General features: G+C 37.1%; 1 protein-coding gene across 1 annotated transcript; it reads right to left on the reverse strand.

Annotated features, from left to right (window-relative positions):
- Positions 1-395: 395 nt before the first annotated feature.
- Positions 396-5,375, reverse strand: LOC136208996 (uncharacterized). The gene is made up of 9 exons (XM_066000325.1): positions 5,189-5,375; positions 4,659-4,846; positions 4,520-4,569; positions 4,340-4,409; positions 4,138-4,243; positions 2,831-2,897; positions 2,242-2,317; positions 1,187-1,485; positions 396-693 (listed from the first exon to the last, which is right to left on the reverse strand). The coding sequence occupies exons 2-9, from the start codon at positions 4,816-4,818 to the stop codon at positions 610-612; spliced, it is 912 nt and encodes a 303-aa protein (XP_065856397.1). The 5' UTR covers positions 4,819-4,846; positions 5,189-5,375; the 3' UTR covers positions 396-609.
- Positions 5,376-19,912: the final 14,537 nt, after the last annotated feature.

The following is a 19,912-nucleotide window of genomic DNA, read 5'->3' on the forward strand; positions in this document are numbered from 1 at the left end:
TAGAACTTAGTGAACTTAATTATGAAATAGAAACACAAGACAAAATCTTACAAAAAAAATAAAATATAGAAACTATAATTTCGGAATGCAGTTTGTTATTATAGCTCCAAAAGGAAGAAATAGTTATAGAATCGTATAATAAATAATAACAAATAAAATTAGTTGCAGAAAGCTCCATGGTAAATGCAAAATATAAATATATATATTAAAATTATTTTCGTAGCATCTAATTTTTTGTTTTTATTAAGTGGGAAGAAAGAGACAAAAAAACTGATATGTTGTTATAACAAGTCCAATGTGTCTACATAGTCTGCCAGGGAAAAAGTGTGGCTCATGGTCAAGTTTTGGATACATACAAAACTGGGAAAATAATTCAGTAAAGTTACCAAGGAAAAGATAGTAACTCCTTACAGAAATTAAATGAATTACTGAATTGGCAAAAGGAAATGAAATTAATTCAATTTTTCTGAATGTCATAAGCCTATTAACATATGAAATGAAATTCGCCAATTCTTACATCCAAAATTTTCTCACCATTGGGAGAATGAAAACTGCATTTCTTAAAGGCACAAAATTAGTTACCACCTCACCAGGAAATAGATATCAAACTTAATCAATCTCGATTCCGGTAATCGCCTCGTCTAAAATCTGTTTCAGTTCTTTCACCCTTTGCCTGGTTAATGCAACACAATCCTGCAACCATACAAACCCCCTTCTTAATCAACATCAATATTCTCCCACACCTCTAAGGATGTGTTCAATGGACAAGTTAGAATGGTTCATCTACTTCAGTGAACAAAAAAAAAAAGTCCCATCACAGAGATCTGCTATCGGTGTATACTTTCTGTCGAACAAACAGGGGAATTGGCGACTTGATGTCCTAATAAACATTGATACTTCGACATATAGGATCCACCTGGCTCAGATTTGAACTTCAATATTCTCACTAGGCAGTCTTATGCGTCCAAGGGACAATGTTTATAAGGATGTTAGATTAGCAATTCAGCAAAAACTCACTGCATAATCTAGACTGATGCCCAACACCTTAAACTTCAATCATAATGGTTCAGAAAATCATGTTGATTAAAATTGACTTCTAACACAAGCGAATAAGAAAGATCCCTCCACATTACATTTTATTTTTGGATGCTATAAGAAATAGATTCTTAAGGGAGAAAAAAACTACCTGGACAGCTGATGTGTAGGCAAGAACTGACCCACCTGGCTTGTAAAAGGATACAAGTCTAGAAGATGAATCCAAAACCACTGTTACCAAAGTTTCCATGATAGACTCTTCCTCTGCAGTTGGGTCTGCCAAGATGTAGTTCTTGTAAAGTATGGATGTCAAGGAGAATGGCAGGCTTTTCAGCATAAGCTTCCTCTTCTCCTTGTTGACTGGATTTTTCTTTGACTTGCCTTCCTCATCTTCCTCAGACATAGTAACTATCCTCCCATCATCATTCAGAGATACTATGGGGATTTGCACTGCAAGATATCAAAGTATTATAGCAAATGAGGCAATTACAGTTAAATCTATGAACTCGATACATATTTGATCTAAAGATAATAACAATGATATTATTAGTAAAACTGAGAAACAAAGGAGGATATTTCAAAGTTAATTTTGAACATGAGTTTGCTTTTATTACATTAGTATTATCAGCTAGAGACATTAAACTGAGTTTGAACATTCATAAGAATACTATTTGATGCTAGACGTACATAAGCTCAAGGTTTGGGCATGGAATTAATTTATATGTGTGAATTAAATTGATAAAATACCCTATTAAGAAAGTGAAGAACATCTGATAATTAGTATTACAGCAATTTCTCAAATTCAGACAATTTACAATCAGAGTCATCCTTAAGAAGATTATCAGTCTTTGGGCCCCAAGACATGATTAAATTCCTAACTAATCGGCTCCCTGCAATGTATGTTTTTTCTCTTCAATAATTACATATCCATAGGAAAGGTAATTGTGTAACTTCAGATAAAAACCAACACAGGCAGAAACTGACCCTTCTAAATTTACAGCAGCGTTTGCTATACTCTCAGGACTGTAGGTGATTGATTTCAAGAAGCACAACAAACCTTAAGGTAGCATAGCAATGGAGAATCACAAACAACATTTAAAGCACAAATGAGGTGCTACAAGCAAGCTAGTATTTTAAAAGCTGTGCCAATTCATTGATTAGATGTGCAACACAAGGCATGCAAATTGGGAAAAGGTCCAAACTCACAATGGGATAGAGCAGCAACTGCTGCAAATAGTGCAGCATCAAAAAGACAACCATCAGCATCCAAACAATAAATGTCCTGCAGGAGATCATTTTGCATAAGTAATGGCAATATGTCATCTATATTTGCTGTCACGGTGATACTAAAAATACACTCACGCAGAATGTCAAAAAAAAAAAAAAAAAAAAAATCAAATCAATGCCAACCGCATGTGCACACCTAAAAAAAAGGAAAAGGCACTTGTTGGTCCTTTGTACTTGCAAAATTTGTCAATTCAGCCCCTCACATTAATTTTGTCACACTTTCCCCAATAATTCTGTTTTCAATAACAATTGGCCCTTCTTAAACGGGTCCATTAGGCATGCTTAACATATATCATTAGTTCACTTGTTGTTTAAGTGGTCAGGCCACACATCTAAAGAGAGTGCAAAGCATGCGTTATGGACCAGCAAGAGCCAAATGTTCTTGAAAACAAAAGTATAAGGGCCAAATCAAATGTGATGAATAGATGGGATAAATTAATAAATGAATATAGCTAAAAATGGGCTTTTGCTCACATACATACAAGGCAAAGATGTAGAAACCAATTACCAGGTATGCCATCCATGCAGCTTTTCCACTAACCAAGGACAATTCTTTTAAATCAATCATGTTGGAACTGCAATAAACAAACAAACAGTTGTTAGAAAACATGGCTAAGGAGAAGGAAGAATTACAGGTGATTGGCATTCAACCGTAACCAACATCTAACCTAATTAAGATAGGAAAGTGAAAGTATTAATATTAAGGCATGTTGTGTCACCTCACTTTCTAAGCGTAAATAACTATCACTCAGACTCCTAAACGAAAAGTCAGAACCATCTTTTGAATATTAGCACATCTCTCAAACTCAAGATTTATAATAAAAAAAAACAGAAATGAAGTAGAAAAAAAAAATTCACTTTTTGTCATATGTTCTGCAACCATGAGCTCATTTCAAACGACTGCATTATTAAGCATGAGTCTTGAATGAAGATATCATGATTTCAATTGAAAACAATAATAGGAATAAGCAAATCAGTCCACATTAGAAAGGTATATTGCCTTGTGTCATCGATTAAAGAGCCTTTCACCTGTGTACAACAAGAGCAGATTATAGTGTTTAAGGACTTCCCTTTTTCAGTCTTACCTAGCATTAGAACCAAATACATTTTAGCGGGCAAGGTGTAGTGCAGTATGAACCTACTGAACAATGAGACCACGATTACATCCTAATAAACTGGAAAGACACTGATCAAAACCGGATATTTCATTGTATCTCACTATTCAATTTAAGGTTAAGCTATAAATTTGCCTCCAATATGTTTACACATGAGCTAATTAACCTCTAACGCTTGTATTGGAGCAAAGTTACCATCGATATAAAATCCTCGGTCAACGTTTCCCTTTATTTAAAGATAACCGTTTAAGTTAATATCTAGTCTCCCTAAGTCAGTAACAGCTGAATAAGTCAACTTAACGTTACCCTTAAATAACAACAACACTGGATTAGGTTTCTCCAAGAAAAATGTTTAGGGATAATCAGCTCATCCATAATACATTAGGATCTTTGTACCTTTACTCATTCATTTTATGTCAGAAACTATATATAGTAGCCTGATCTCCATAAAACTAAAAATTTATGGATAGTACATAAAGCCAAAAATATACATTTGTCGGGAACATATCCAGCAAAGTCAAGCATCATGGAGGACATCTAGCCATATAATATCAATATGAGGAGGCATTTTGCAAGGAAAAATGATGAACATAAAACAAAATCTAATAAAATTACCAAGTGCAGAATAATATTACAAAACAATACTCCAAGGAAACAGATTTGAAGCTGAAACAAACTACTCAAGGAAGCAGTCACTTGCCTTAATATTGTATCAGTTAACTGCTTTGACACAACCGGTGCTGCCTCAGCCGGCCTACCAGGCCTAACAAGTGGAGAACAAATTGGAGGCATGTGGAAATCAATAGCTGAAAATACCAAGATTTTATATATTGAAATCCCATAAATGCAACAAGAAGAGGATAAAGAATCATAAAAGATAACATAAGTGAATCCACAATAACCTATACAGCCTTCATCAGGTGATTCCGTGGAAGGAGCCATGACTTCCATTTTTATGGCAGCCAACATAGTCTGTTGAGGAACAAAGTAATAAGTCTATGAATTCAACAATTAAGCAAGATGCTAACAAGAACGCCTCAAATAGACACAGAGGGAGACAAAAGGATTATATATGCACTAACAGTTGATCCAATCTTTACTAATGCTGACCCATCAGCAGATGCAACAGCCCCTACATATAGTTCGAGCAGAGTTAACAACTAAATTAAAAAGCAGAAATGAACAAAATCTCCCAAATAAACAATGCTTTGTTAAACTAACCAAGAGCTACTGTTGTATCTCTAGCTGTTCCAAGCCGCCGTGCATCAGGTCGAATAGACTCTGCAAGATGACGCTCGTAATAGCGAAGAGGGAAAAGACGTCTAAAAGCATCAACCTCCATCTCTGATGATAAGTCTGCAGAGGCATTTGGCAACCCCATTCTCCCGCTTTTCTGGATTTTATTTGTTCTTGGGTAATGGCAGTGACAATAAAATATAAAAGCAAGTTAACAAACCTAAAAAATCATATCACGGATTCAAATGAACAAAGGAAAGAAAAGAAAACCAAGATGCTATCATAGAACTTGAAAAGAAAACTCAATTGCAATGAAGTGCGCCATGATAATAATCCAGAACTTGAAAATGTAAAATTACAGAGAGCAAAATCTCAGTCCCAAAACAAATTTATACTAATATAAAGTGAAAATTAAACTTCGAAATTCAATTAGAATTTAAAGTATAAAAAGCATTAGAAAAGGAGAGGAAGAGGTAAGAAACACAGACATAAAACGCAGAACTCAGAGCTCATACCGAAATTTGAAAGAACTCAAAACTCAGGGGTAGGAGGCGAGAAGTCCAGTAGTGCGGATAATTGGCAGAGGTGCGGCGGGGCTGCTTAGAGGTGATGGAGTTGGCCGGCGTCTAGTGGGTGTAGGTTACACGATTCATGGTTCATGGTGTTGATTTTGATTTCTATTGTTAAGAGGGACAGCAGGGTTACCAGTTTTTTTTAGTACATATTTAATTTATTTTTTATTAATAATTTATTATAGATTATTTTTTAAATATAATAATAATTAATAATTTTAATGATAAAATAATAAATAATATAAAAAAATATTAATAGAAATGATATATATATAAAGTCTTTCAAGAAATTCAAAAGAAGAATTCATAGATAATTTATGGAAATCAGGAGTAAATCAAGGAAAAATCAAATCTGCTAGATTCAAAAATTAATTAATTAGTGCTTTGATTAATTTAAAGAGTAAAAGAGCTGTTTGAGTCTCTCCTTCATAGAGTGTTTTTTGTCTTCTCTATGTGAGATGCAACCCTAAATCTAGCTTTAAATCCATAATCACAAATTATCCTTATCTATTCATGTTCAATCGCCGCATATCACCCATTGGAAAACATACTTCTATTCTTTTGATTATACAATTTTAAACCTAACCCTATTCCTTTGATCACCGCACATCATCCCATCCACCTAACCTATTCCTTTGATTATCCTTGTTCAAATAATTTCTGATTATACTGTTAAAATCGAAACCTATCCCTTTGATTGCCGCACACCATTCCATTGGAGCCATATTCGGATTTACTGTAAACCTAACACCTAGCCTTTCGTTTTTCGCCATTCACCTGTTTTTTTAAATAAAAAACACATAGTGAAAAATTATCATGGAGACTGCCAAGGAACTCACAGCCACGTACGCCAGATTACAAATTAATCCGTCTGAAACCGACGAACTGAAGGTTGGGGATGAAGCTGTAATTAATGAGGAAAGACAATTCTGGTTTGTGGTGGGAAGATTTCTGACTGCACGTGCAATTCACTTTGAATCTATGAAAAATACATTGGCTTCAATCTAGAGGCCAGTAAAAGGAGTTACTATTACTGAAACTGGTGAGGAAGGACGATATCTGTTTCAATTCTATCATGAACGTGATGCTGCTAGGGTGTTAAATGATGGACCATGGACCTTTAACCAAAATGTATTGATCATCAGAGCCCTAGACATACAGGAACAAGCAACACAGGTGGATCTATCATAATTGATAATATGGGTGCAAGTATCAGACTTGCCTATTGGCTTCCAAACTCCGATGATATGTACTATACTGGGAAATAAGTTAGGTACTTTTATAGAAACAGACCCAAGAAACTTCACAGGTCAGCGGAGAAGTTATCTTCGAATCAAAGTTGCTATTGATATTACTTTGCCTATCCGCACAGGTCAGAAGATGAAGAGAAGTGGAGGAACCTGTTTTTGGGTAGACTTTCGATATGAAAGATTACCACAGTTCTGTTTTTACTGTGGAGTTATTGAACATACTGATAAATTTTGTAGCTTGTTGTTTGATAACCCTAACAATCCTACAAAAAGAATGTATGGCACTCACTTACGAGCACAATTGAGGAAGACAGGAGTGCAAGTGGGTCGGGAATGGTTGAGAGAGCAACCTTCAGATGGAGAAGTGCATTCTGAAACTGATGGAGAGGCACAAAATCGGAACCAAAGTGATAAAGAAATGGAGGAGGCTATAACTATTGATCCTAAACGAATTAGAAGAGATGGAAATACAAGTAACAACACCACAAATTGTACCGTACAGTTAAAACATGGTCAAGTAGCGGGTTCTGGTGATCAGACCCGTGAAACCTCATGAGTTGTTTAAGCTGGAACTGTCGTGGAGTGGGCAATCCACGAACAGTAAATGTCCTCCGGGACTTAGTTCGAGCCCACAAACCGTTGATTCTATTTCTTATAGAAACAAAGGTTAAATCGGAGAAAATAAAAAGAGTATGCACCCAATTGGGATTTCAACAATATTTTAGTGTGGATAGTCAAGGAATTGGAGGGGGTTTAGCTTTGATATGGAAAGATTCAGTATCAGTACAGATTTTATCCTCTACACAGAATTATATTGATACACTGATCTCCACACCTCAATTACAATCGTGGAGGTTGACTGGTTTTTATAGATTCCCTGAAAGAAACAGAAGGCGAGAATCATGGGATTTATTGAGATCTTTAAATTCCAATCCGGATCAAGTATGGTGTTGTATGGGAGATTTTAACGATCTTCTATCATTTGATGACAAGCGTGGAGGTAATCGACATCCGAATTGGTTATTTGAAGGATTCCGTAATGCTGTTGCGGATTGTCAATTATCAAGTTTGAATATGTATGGTCACCCATATACGTGGGAATTAGGGAGAAACACGAATCGCTGGATTGAGGAGCGACTTGATAGGGCTTTGGTTAATCCGGCTTGGAAGGAACAGTTTGCAGATTCGAAATTACACAATCTGACCACAATAGCATCAGATCATTCAGCCCTATTTGTTGAAATAAGAACATGGATACCAATCAAAGGAACTAAACGTTTTCGTTTTGAAAATGGTTGGTTACATGAACAACATTGTGGCGAGGTAATTAAATCGATATGGGAAAAACTGGGTACTGCAGATTTACAGACCAAAATCAATGCATGTCAAGAAGCGCTACAAACATGGAGCCGAAAATTGGCATTGAATTTCCAAACTGAGATTGACATATGGCGACGTCAAATGGAAAGGTATCGGGGCAGTAGGGATCGGTATGGAGTTGAACAATACAGAATCGCATCAAAGGAATATGATAGAGTGACTCAACAACAGGCTGATTTCTGGCAACAGAGAGCAAAGTTATTTTGGTTACAGGGAGGAGATACAAATTCCAAATATTTTCATTTATATGCTTCATCAAGACAGAAACGAAATAACTTCACTCAACTACACGATGATAATGGTGAATGGCGGGGATGGAATACCGGAATACCGCAACTGCTCAGCGATTATTACAGTGATATTTTCACCTCTCGGGGCTGTTCAGACACCTCAATTCTCCCATTAATCTCGTGTAAGGTTACTAGGATGGATAATGAAGCCCTTGCTGCAATAATTACTGAGGAGGAGATTAAAGTAGCCTGTTTTTCCATGCATCCAGACAAAAGCCCAGGGCCTGATGGGTTGAATCCGACCTTCTACCAACACTTTTGGGGGATAATCGGGAATGATGTAGTCAAAACTTGCCGGATGATACTACAAAATACACACATGCCAATGCCGATGAATGATACATTAATTGTTCTAATACCAAAAAAAACGGCTATTGACAAGGTAACTGATTTACACCCTATCGCTCTATGTAATGTTGTTGTTCGGATTCTTTCTAAGGTTCTTGCAAATCGCTTCAAACAAGTTTTGCCTAAGCTAATTTCAGAATTTCAAAGCGCTTTTTTATCTAATCGGTTGATTACTGATAACATCATTGTGGCATATGAAGTAATACATAAGTTAAAAGACATGAGGCAAGGGAAGCATGGTATTGCTGCCCTTAAATTAGATATGAGTAAGGCTTATGACAGGATAGAATGGAAATTCTTACAGAATATGTTGGAAAAAATGGGTTTTTGTATAGAATGGATTAATTGGATAATGATGTGTGTCAGCTCAGTTAGATATACTATTACTCATAGCGGTAATGAGATTAGGCCAATTATACCTTCAAGAGGTATACGCCAAGGGGATCCTTTGTCTCCTTTTCTGTTCTTGGTTTGCACTGAAGGTCTATCCGCACTTATCCAGGCAAAAGAAAATCTAGGCGAGCTTCATGGATGTCGAATTGCTAGCACTGCACCGTCAATATCTCACTTATTCTTTGCTGATGATAGTTATCTATTCTTCCGTGCAAATTCTCAGGAAGCTTCTGTTATACAAGGAATTCTCCAAGTCTATGAATCTGCATCAGGTCAAAAGGTTAATTTTGATAAATCTACACTCCTTTTCAGTCAGAATTCAAGTTCTGTGGAGAGAGGAATAGTATCTTCAATTCTTGGAGTGCAGGAAGTAACGGATATGGGTTGCTACCTAGGTGCACCAATATCAGTTGGAAAAGGAAAACTACGAGTCTTTAAATACTTGACAGAACGGATATGGAACAGAATCAATGGATGGAAAGAAAAATTTCTTTCTCGTGCAGGCAAAGAAGTCTTAATTAAATCTGTCTTGTAATCTATTCCGGCTTATATTATGAGTGTCTTCTTAATGCCAATAACAATATGCTTAGATATTAATCGTATGCTCAACAAATTCTGGTGGCAATCGTCTGGCACAGCACAATCTGGTATTCACTGGCAGCGGTGGGAAGTACTGTCCTAAATGCAATGGTGGAATGGGGTTCAGGAATTTACACACATTTAACTTAGCCTTGTTAGCCAAACAGGGTTGGTGAATATTACAATACCCACATTCTTTGGTTGCACGACTGTTACAGGCTAGATATTATCCTAACGCTTCTTTTTTATCAGCAGATTATGGTCATAATCCATCGTATGTATGGCGACGCATCATCGCAGGCCGCGAACTGCTCCATAAAGGAATCCGATGCAAGGTTGGGAATGGTAGATCGATAAATATATGGATGGACTCATGGTTACCGGATCCAACGCACCCGACTCCAACAAGTTTAATCCCCATTTCTGATCCACCAGAAACGGTACACAGTTTATTGCTCAACACGGGACAATGGAATCAAATGCTTCTTACTCGGCATTTTAATGAACGCGACAGGCAATTGATTACGTCTATTTCGCGAAGAAATATGGCCCGATCTGATGGTTGGTACTGGATGCTTAATAAAAATGGAATGTACACGGTTAGTAGTGGTTATCATATCAGTAATCCTTCACTCACTACTACACCATAGCCAGTAGATTGGAATGTATGTTGGGCATTGACAGTACCTCCGCGAGTAAAAAACTGTATATGGCGTTTTTTCACTAATACACTTCCTACGGTTTCTAATTTGAATCGCAGGCATTGTGCAATTGATAACATCTGTAATCGATGTCAATCAATTGGTGAAGACGACGAACATGTATTCCTCCAATTTCCAGTTGCATTGGATACATGGAGGCTATTCTTTGGAGATGATCGTATGAACAGAGTGGGATCAATATGGATCTGGCTGGCCACAGAAGTGAACAGATTGAATAAACCGATAGTTGAAAGAATAGCAATGGTGTTTTGGTCTTTATGAAGAGCACGTAATGTTTATGTTTGGGAAAGAAATATCACAACCCCAAGTCGTATTATAAGCGAAGCTCGGCAGGAATTGGAAGGTTGGCGGAATGCGCAAATCAGTCGAACAGTATCAGCGAGATGTCCAACAGCAGCGAATACGTCCTGGCAACGACCACCTGAGAATCAATGGTACTGTAATGTCGATGCAGGTGTCAATAAGGAGAAGAATTTTTGTTCATTTGGCTTCTTACTCAGAAATCATCAGGGGCAATGTGAATATGCAATGCATGGTGCAATTGATGGGCATTTTGAACCAATTTTAGCCGAGGCTATGGCTGTACGTGAAGCTTTGTCTTGGTTGAAATCAATTTCGCATAGACGAGTTACAATACAAACCGACTGTTTATCAGTTGTTATGGCAATCACTCAACCATCAGTGCAATTTTCTTATTTATCTGATATTATTCATGATTGTCTTTCTATTATGCAAGATTTAGATTATATAGCTATCTCTTTTATTAGACGTCCAGCGAACCAGGCCGCTCATACACTAGCTAGGGCAGTCGGGTCTATGTCTGTACGTAGTGAATGAGACAGTCCTCCCGCTTTTCTGCTTGATGTTCTTTGTTCTGATTTAAGTTTAATATAAAGTTCTTTAGTTTCAAAAAAAAAATTGATATATTTTAATTATTTTTAAATTTAATTAATTAATTAATGATTTTAAATAGTATAAATCACATTTGGTATATAAAATAAAAATTAATTAGCCTCTCCTTCTCTTCCCACTATCAAAGAGATCCCTAATCTTTCCAAAACCAATCAATTAAATCATACACATGCAAAGTCAAATAAAATACTGTAAACAAAAAAATTCGAAATAAAAAAGCAAGAATATGATCCGTGAAAGACAAAATAAATGTATCTGTACACAAATACTTCAGATGAAGAATTAAAATTAGAAGTATCATCACAACGTGTGGATATTAATCCTAGTACCAGAGCATAGATTGAATTGAAAATTGATATTTTCTTAAACTGATTAACTTTGTCAAACATTACATTATAATACATAAACAATTATGTGATATAATATTTCAGTTTTATCCAAAACTACCTTAGAATTTAAATGAAAATTTTGAAATTAAAATTACGAAACTACTCATAAAAACTTCATATCATAGTTATAATAAAACTATATAATAAAAGATTAGAAGATTATTAATGTTGTTGCTAAAAAAAGCTTTATTCAAGCTGGATCAGTTAACATATAAGAGAAAAAGTCATTATGAGAAAGAAGAGTGCGTTTTTAGAAACCAATTATTATTGGAGCTTAATTTTATTGAAGTTGTATATATATTGTTTAATTAATGAGTTTTACAAAAGTTAGAAATATAATAGCTGATTTTACGAGAATAGGTAACTAATTAATTTTGGCTCTATAAGCTAAATAAGTTTTATGCCATAAAATGTACCCTTTTCAAACAAAAAAAAAAAATTATATACCCATTTTTCAATTATTTTATTTTTTATTCTTGTATTTAAATATATAATTAAATTAAATTTTATTATATAAATAGATTGACTAAATAATATTATTTCAATGATAATTATTGGGTATTGCTATATACCGCAACTTTTTTTCGTTCCACCGCACCCTTTTGACATTTATGCCCTCCTCATTTATTTATTTCTAAAACTCAAATTTTTTTTTCTCTCTTTCTCTCCCAAGCCTAAAAACCCGAATTTGACGAAAATGGACCCGAGCATTCCCGAAGACCATGATTTGGAACACGAGGTAATCTTACGATCTAAATTTAAATTAAAAATTCATTTTTTAATTTTTGAATTTTTTTTATGGAATAAGCCTAAACGGGCGGCGCATGCCGCTCGTCCACAGGCCGAATGGATGAACTACTCGTTCGGCCTGCGGACGAGCGGCATGCGCCGCCCGTTCCACCTGCGGAACGGGCCGCACGCTGCGCTCATTCCTCCGTGGGACGGGCAGATTGACCTGCCCGTTCCAACCGACGGTGGAATGGGCAGGCTGCCCGTTTAGGCTAATATTGGCCCGTTTTTTGCTTTTTAACGGGCAGCCTGCCCGTTTAGCCTATACAAGGCCCGAACAAGCTCGGAATTTAATTTTTAACGGGTAGGCTGCCCGAATAAGCCCCAAATTTATATTTTTTAATTTTTACTCGTATTGTTAATACCTATTATGCACCCGAATGCCATTTTTTAAAAATTTTGCGCGTATTGTTAATACCTATTATGTATTTTTTTTATATTCAGGTACCGTTAGAAGATTGGCAACCCGACGACATTGATTACAGTTCCCGTTTTATAACGGACACCGTTTTCCCTTCGTGTGAAGATGCTGTTAATTGGGCAAAACAGGTAGATATTCGAATTGGGTTTGAGATTATAATATCTTCGCATAAACATGGGGGAAAGTAAAAGCAATTGACATGTTCACGGGGTGAACGCTACAGAGGGAGAACAGATGATGCAGGGTTAATACGAAAAACTAAAACTAAAGCGTGCATGTGTAAATTTGAGATTAAAGCCTATCAACGGTCAGACCTTACTGGTTGGGGGATAAAGGCTAAGGCTGGATTAACTGGTCAGCACAATCATTCGTTACGTGTGTATCCAGAGGGAAGTCGGCATATGAGTGGACTCAGTACCGCATCTAAATTAATTGTTCGTGATATGAGTTCGGCTCAAGCAAAGCCTTGTGCTATTTTAGCAACCGTTAAAGAAAAGCATCCCAAAGACAACCCAACAATTAAACACGTCTACAATTATAGGGATAAGATGAGGAGGGATGGGTTCGAAGGTAGAGACCTGGCTAGTCAGTTCTATCATATTGCTCTCGAGAACAAGTATACTCATTATACGCAAGCCGATCCTCATTCTGGCGTGATTACACATGTGTTTATTGCACATCCAGAATTAGTAGATTTATTCAGGACCTATTACTGGTACATCGGCATTGATTCAACGTACAAAACCAACAAGTACAAAATGCCATTTGTTGAAATTGTTGGGATGACGCCTTGCAATAACAATTTCAAGATCGTGCATGCCATCATTAAAGATAAGACTGAAGGAAGCTACCGTTGGGTCCTGCAACGGCTGAGAGTTTTGATTGGGTTTGATCTCAACCCGACTGTTATCGTTAGTGATAGGGAGTTGGGATTGTTGAAGCCGATCCTGGAGGTTTTCCCACATATAGCACACTTGATATGCACCTGGCATATAAACAAGGATGTAGAAGATCGAGTGTACAGAATTACGGGAGACAAATCATTTGCCGGTAAATTCAAGAATGGAAAATGGAGAACAATAATTCAATATTTATCCATTGCGGAGTAAGAGCAAAATCTGAGCAAGATGAAGGATTCGATGAGCAGGTACCAAACTCTTATCTCATACGTTGAGGAGACGTGGTTGGTGCATAAGGAGAAGTTTGTTGTTGCTTGGACAAAAGATTTCCTACATTTTGGCAACACAACTTCTTATCGTGTGGAGAGCGAACATGCGAGTCTAAAGCAATGGCTCAATACAGCCACAGGATCCCTGGATACGGTATGGCAAAAGGTTCATAAGCAGATAGAATCCCATGCAACTAATATCAGGTATTTTCAATACGTTCTACTAAAAGTTGTTTATATTCTTATTAGGTATTTGTAATCTCAGTCAACTGATAGTATGTTTATCTTCTTTATCAGGTACATGCTTGAGCAGTCCAGGCTTCGTAAAGGAGTCTTTTACTCCGGATTCCCCCTTAACTACCTGGTATGCAATCCCACTACTGCATGCAACTGCCAATTATTGAGTTAGATCGCATGAGAAGTTTGAGACATGAAGTGAATGCGCTTTGTGGTTGTGTATTGAGAACCTCTCATCAGATACCATGTGCATGCGAGATCAAACAAGCTTATGAGCTTAACGAGATGATCAGTATTGAGAGGGTTCATGTGTTCTGGAGAACACTTTTGATTAATTATGGTCAGACTCATGAAACTGAAGGGTGTCATGATCAGACGGAGGATGAGAGATATTTTAAATCCTTAGTCGACCAGGTCTCTAAAGGTGACCCAGCCTTGCTGCGGAACATTTCAATACTTATACATGATCAACTACACCCTGATGAAGCATATTACACCGAACCTGATGTAAAAATTAATGTTCGAGGATGACCCAAGGTGAGTAAATCCATAAAACGTACGCCGAGTTCCTGGGAGTACAATGAAACTCGGCGTGGACGTGCTCGTTCTAGTAGTTCGTCTATGAGCCGTGGTAGAAGTGGTAGGAAAAGCTCTTCATCATCTGTCCATAATTTTGCATCCTCAGGTAATACATTTTTGCAATATCTAATTTATTTACACTTAACATAAGTTCTGTGCGGTTTACAATATCTTATTTCACTCAATGCAGATGGAAATACGTATGAAGTTAATGATTTCGTACATTCTGACAAAATAATCGGGATCATTAAGCCCTACTTCGAAACATATTACGACGTAATCGGTGATTGAAATTATGGCTTTCGTGTTGTTTCACCCTACATTTTTGGCACCGAAGATTCGTGGCAATTAGTTAGGCATAACCTTAGAAATGAAATAATTGCTAACCGTTTTCGGTATGAAAATGTGTTACTTGACGGTGTTGATGCGGCAATTAATAGGATAAGTTGGGACGACGGAGGATGTTCGCAGGAGCATTGGATGCTCGTTTATGATGACTTGTTTCTGATTGCTACATTATACAATGCTGCTGTAATGTTTTTCGGTTTCATGGGTGGAATTACATCACAGTTTTGTGGTATTGTGTTACCATTGTATGCCGCATCCGCTGCTACAAGACCAAAACGAGAGATATGTATAGCTCATTTGGGTAATCACTATCGCCACTATATCTGTTTAAATTTATCTCCTAATTTTTCACTCCCCCCTATACTGACATGGTGGTCTCAACACCATGATCGTAGCGTTGAAGGGTGGGATCGCTTTTATGCTGATAGGAGAGCACAATGGACAAGATTGGTTAACCTTAGAGGCAATTAGCTATTATTGTGTATATTTCAGATTTTGATACAGTTTTATTGAGTCAAGTTACAGGTTCATTTTGAATGAATTCTGTAATGTTCTGGATGGTTACAGTTAGTTGTATATATGTTACATGTTGATTTTGAATGAATTTTGTAATGTTCTGGATGGTTACGGTTACAGTTTTGATACACTTTTATTGAGTCAAGTTACAGGTTGAGTCTGAATGAATCCTGAGTCAATTCTGTAATGTTCTAGATGGTTCCAGTTAGTTGTATATATGTTACAGGTTGATGCTGAATGAATTTTGTAATGTTCTAGATGATTACAGTTACAGTTTTGATACAGTTTTGTTGAGTCGAGTTACAGGTTGAGTCTAAATTAATCCTGAATGAATTCTGTAATGTTCTGGATGGTTCTAGTTAGTTGTATATATATTACAGGTTGATTTTGAATGAATTCTGTAATGTTCTGGATGGTTACAGTTACAGTTTTGATACAGTTTTGTTGAGTCGAGTTGCAGGTTGAGTCTGGATGAATCCTGAGTGAATTATGTAATGTTCTGGATGGTTGCAGTTAGTTGTATATATGTTACAGGTTGATTCTGTATGAATTCTGTAATGTTCTGGATGGTTACAGTTACAGTTTTGATACATTTTTGTTGAGTCGAGTTACAGGTTGAGTCTGAATGAATCCTGAGTGAATTCTGTAATGTTCTGGATGGTTCCAGTTAGTTATATATATGTTACAGGTTGATTCTGAATGAATTCTGTAATGTTCTAGATGGTTACAGTTACAGTTTTGATACAGTTTTGTTGAGTCGAGTTACAGGTTGAGTCTAAATAAATCTTGAGTGAATTCTGTAATGTTCTGGATGGTTTCAGTTAGTCGTATATATGTTACAGGTTGATTCTGAATGAATTCTGTAATGTTCTGGATGGTTACAGTTACAGTTTTGATACAGTTTTGTTGAGTCGAGTTACAGGTTGAGTCTGAATGTTGCAATCTTCTTACAATTATATGGCATTCTTGCAAGTTTCTTAATTTCTTTAGCTTAACTTTTGATAATTTGAACCCTTAATGAATTATTTGGTCCATTTTATTCCTAACAATCGTCTGAAAGTGAAATTTGGCGCATTCTAAAGTTTGCGAGTACTATAAACCGTTGGTAAGCAGCTTTCGCACCAATTAACTTAGCTCCTTCTAACATCTTTACTTTACTTTTGTAAACTTTCTTATTGTCGCCATGCTTCTATATAAAAACATTATTTTCAAAATATTTGAAGATTCACGTTACTACTTTTTTTACCAGCCTCACTTCGCTTTGAAGGTCTAGTAAATATCTTTCAATAGGGTTGGATTCTCATTGATTTCATGAATAAACTCATGAATTTCGGGGATCGTATCCTTCTCGATCTCAAGAGAATTTAATATGGATAAAGTTGATTCTTCATAATGGGCAGTGCCTTGTGACTACCTCCATCTGGGAAGATCTCGCTCACAAAAATGCTTTAATTGCTCTGCTAGCAGTCTATGTATATGCCTCAGAAGATCTCCCCTCTCCCCCTCTTCTTGAAGGAATGGGATTAACGGATTTTGCTCTCAAGCTGGCTGATCCACTATCGTAGACAGATTTGAATTTTTCCCTAGGGGAGCAGAGGGGCTAGCGTGGTTAGGATTCGAGGGTACATCGGCATTAGGAAGTGGCTGATTGACACTTCCACTCTGGCCGGCGGAGCCAACAGAACTTGAGGAGCTATCCACATCGTTAAAAAAGCTCCCCAATGAATGGGATCCTAGAGGATTATTGGGATACGGGAAAACTTGATGATTCCTTGGAACCCCTGGGAAATTGGGCCATAGTGGGCGTCTCGAAACTATTCTTGGTTTGCTTTGGGTTGCATTGATTAATTTTGGTTTGGCTTCAAGATAAGCTTTAAGTCTAGCTCCAATTGAGCCTTTGAAAGTTCTCATTGGGAGGAAGTCTCCCCATACACCCGGGTGACCCAGTCGCATATGCAGTAGCCTCCAGACCTATACCGCTCCCTTCTCCTTCCTTTGTTTGGGATAGTGGGTAGGCATGTGTTTTCTCAATTGAGAATGCAATCGAGGAGCCTAACTCGCATTAACGTAGAAATCTCATGTCCTGCCTATTACTATGAGTTGGCTTACCAAAAAGGCAAGGCGAGTCAGGTATCTCAACAGGAAGTTACCATCCCAAGGGAAATGAAATTCTCAAATCTGAAGTAGGGCTCTCGTTGAGGTGAGGAAGAACCTGTGGGCCCGGTCAAGGATTTCGATCTGAAGTTGGCCAGTGATTGGAAACTGTTGAAAGAGAAGAGAAAGTTTGATAGCTGGTTGGAACAAAGTAACAATGTAAGTTAGTCTGCTCTTCTAATTTTATTTTCGTTCCAAAAGGGCCACAATAAAATTGGCAAGCTCGATGGGACCCTCAATCACCATGCCACCAAAGAAGAATGATTTGAAGCCTAAAGATCTTATTATTGGCAGTTCTAAGGAGGAAGAAATTTTACCACCAATAGGAGAAGTTCTGCAAATGGTGGAAGTTATAGAAGGGATGAAGAATGGAGAGTTTTAGACTTCAATAGAGATTCAGAATTCCCCTTACCTAGAGAAACTTTTTTTCTTCCATGTAAAAAGAGAACGAAGATGTGAAATATAATATACATAAAATCTTACAAAAACTTTTCCAAGCTTGCATATAACAAGATCAACCCTGCTGTAGAAGAGCTCATACCAGCTGTCAAGAGCTCTTCTCAAAAGATGCATGAGCCTACAACAAAGAAGGTGAGCACTACTGCTGAAGAGCCGTTATTTTTGCCTTATGATAGAAGTTCCACTCAAAATTCCTCAGAAGTGCCAAAAGGACAAGGATCGCTTCGAATCAGCATTACTAAATCCCGCCTCTAAGGGAATATTCTACATCTCAAAAGGTCGTTAGTGCTAACATGCATGAGGCAAGTAAATCGATTGGACCTCAAATTTTTGGGAATACTAACCTTATCTCCAATCCTGCAATATATGAAAACATGGATTATCAAGGAGTCGAAGACTTGGGGGCAACTTTAGAGGGCCTGTAAATTACATATGTGTTTACATACCTCCAAATAGTCATCAATATGCAATGCTAGAAGGCATGTACCCTCAACCTCAATAGGTCCCTCTGTTGACTATGGAGGCAGTTAGAGAGGTCGTATGTGAGCTCTATGGGCCTGGCCTTCGCCAAATAGGTCGCCCAAAATTTCATAAACATTACCTACTGTGATAAATTTGGATAATAATTATCCAATAGGCTGTAGAATTTCACACTTCTCGTTGTTTTCTAGAGAAAATGGCTTTTTTCACTTGGGAACACATTGCTCATTTCACCATCCAATGTGGAGAGTTGGCCAACTATTTGAGAGTTTTATCTAGAAGGGTTAAGATACAACATCCATGACCTCATTGGCACACAAATGGTGATTCGAGTGCAAGACGCCCAAAATTTAGCTCTAAAGGCCGAATCTTAGTTAAATGTTAGGATTTGGGATAGATCTCGTATATCTGGAGCAGACTACTCGCTTGGAGGAAGACACTATGCCATTTTCCCTTTCACATGACACAAGATACATGACAGACATTTGTTTTCGTGACAATATTTTAACTGTATGTCATCTTAAGGCGAAATAAAAAATGCGCTCGATTCTCAGATGATATTACGATTACAGAATCCTGTCATCCAAAGAAAACGCGCATTTTTGTTAAATTTGATGCGCTCAACAGATGACACTTCTAATAAATGAATGTCATTGTATGCCGAAAACAAAAAAGCGGCAAATGAAATTTCACTTACGCGGCCATACCAAATTTTAGGCGCTCTATATCATTTGACTGAAATTTCAGCTGATATATAAACCCTCTCTCAATCCCAAACCCCAGTTTAGATTACGCAAGCTTCATCCCTCTCATCCCTCTCATCCCGCTCTATCTCCATGGTTGATTTGAACATGCAATCACTGGGTGAGCTCGAAACACGGTACTGGTAAGCCATATTTTCTTCGTTTCTAGCTGTATTAGAGTATCATTGTTCTTTACTCTATCTTTTCCTCATCCGATTTACTTTGGTGTATGTCGATTTCAGCAGCTGGAATAATGATTTTGTGATTTTCAGACCTATCGTTGAAAGGTTTAGATCTCTCGCTTAGCTACACTGATTTTATTGTATTTAGATTCACTGATGTAAAGCTTGGGTCTTTATCTTTTTTAATCTAGGGCAAGATAGTGCCTGATACAGTAGATGGTATGAACTCATCTGATTCCTTTTTATTTGAACACTATTTGCAGGGATAGTAAGAATGCTTCAGTACATGGGAAGGCTGACTGAAGAGATTGTCAATCGGTTCATGCCC

The sequence above is a fragment of the Euphorbia lathyris genome, chromosome 10 (assembly GCF_963576675.1).
Source record: "Euphorbia lathyris chromosome 10, ddEupLath1.1, whole genome shotgun sequence".
Taxonomy (NCBI): Eukaryota; Viridiplantae; Streptophyta; class Magnoliopsida; order Malpighiales; family Euphorbiaceae; genus Euphorbia; species Euphorbia lathyris.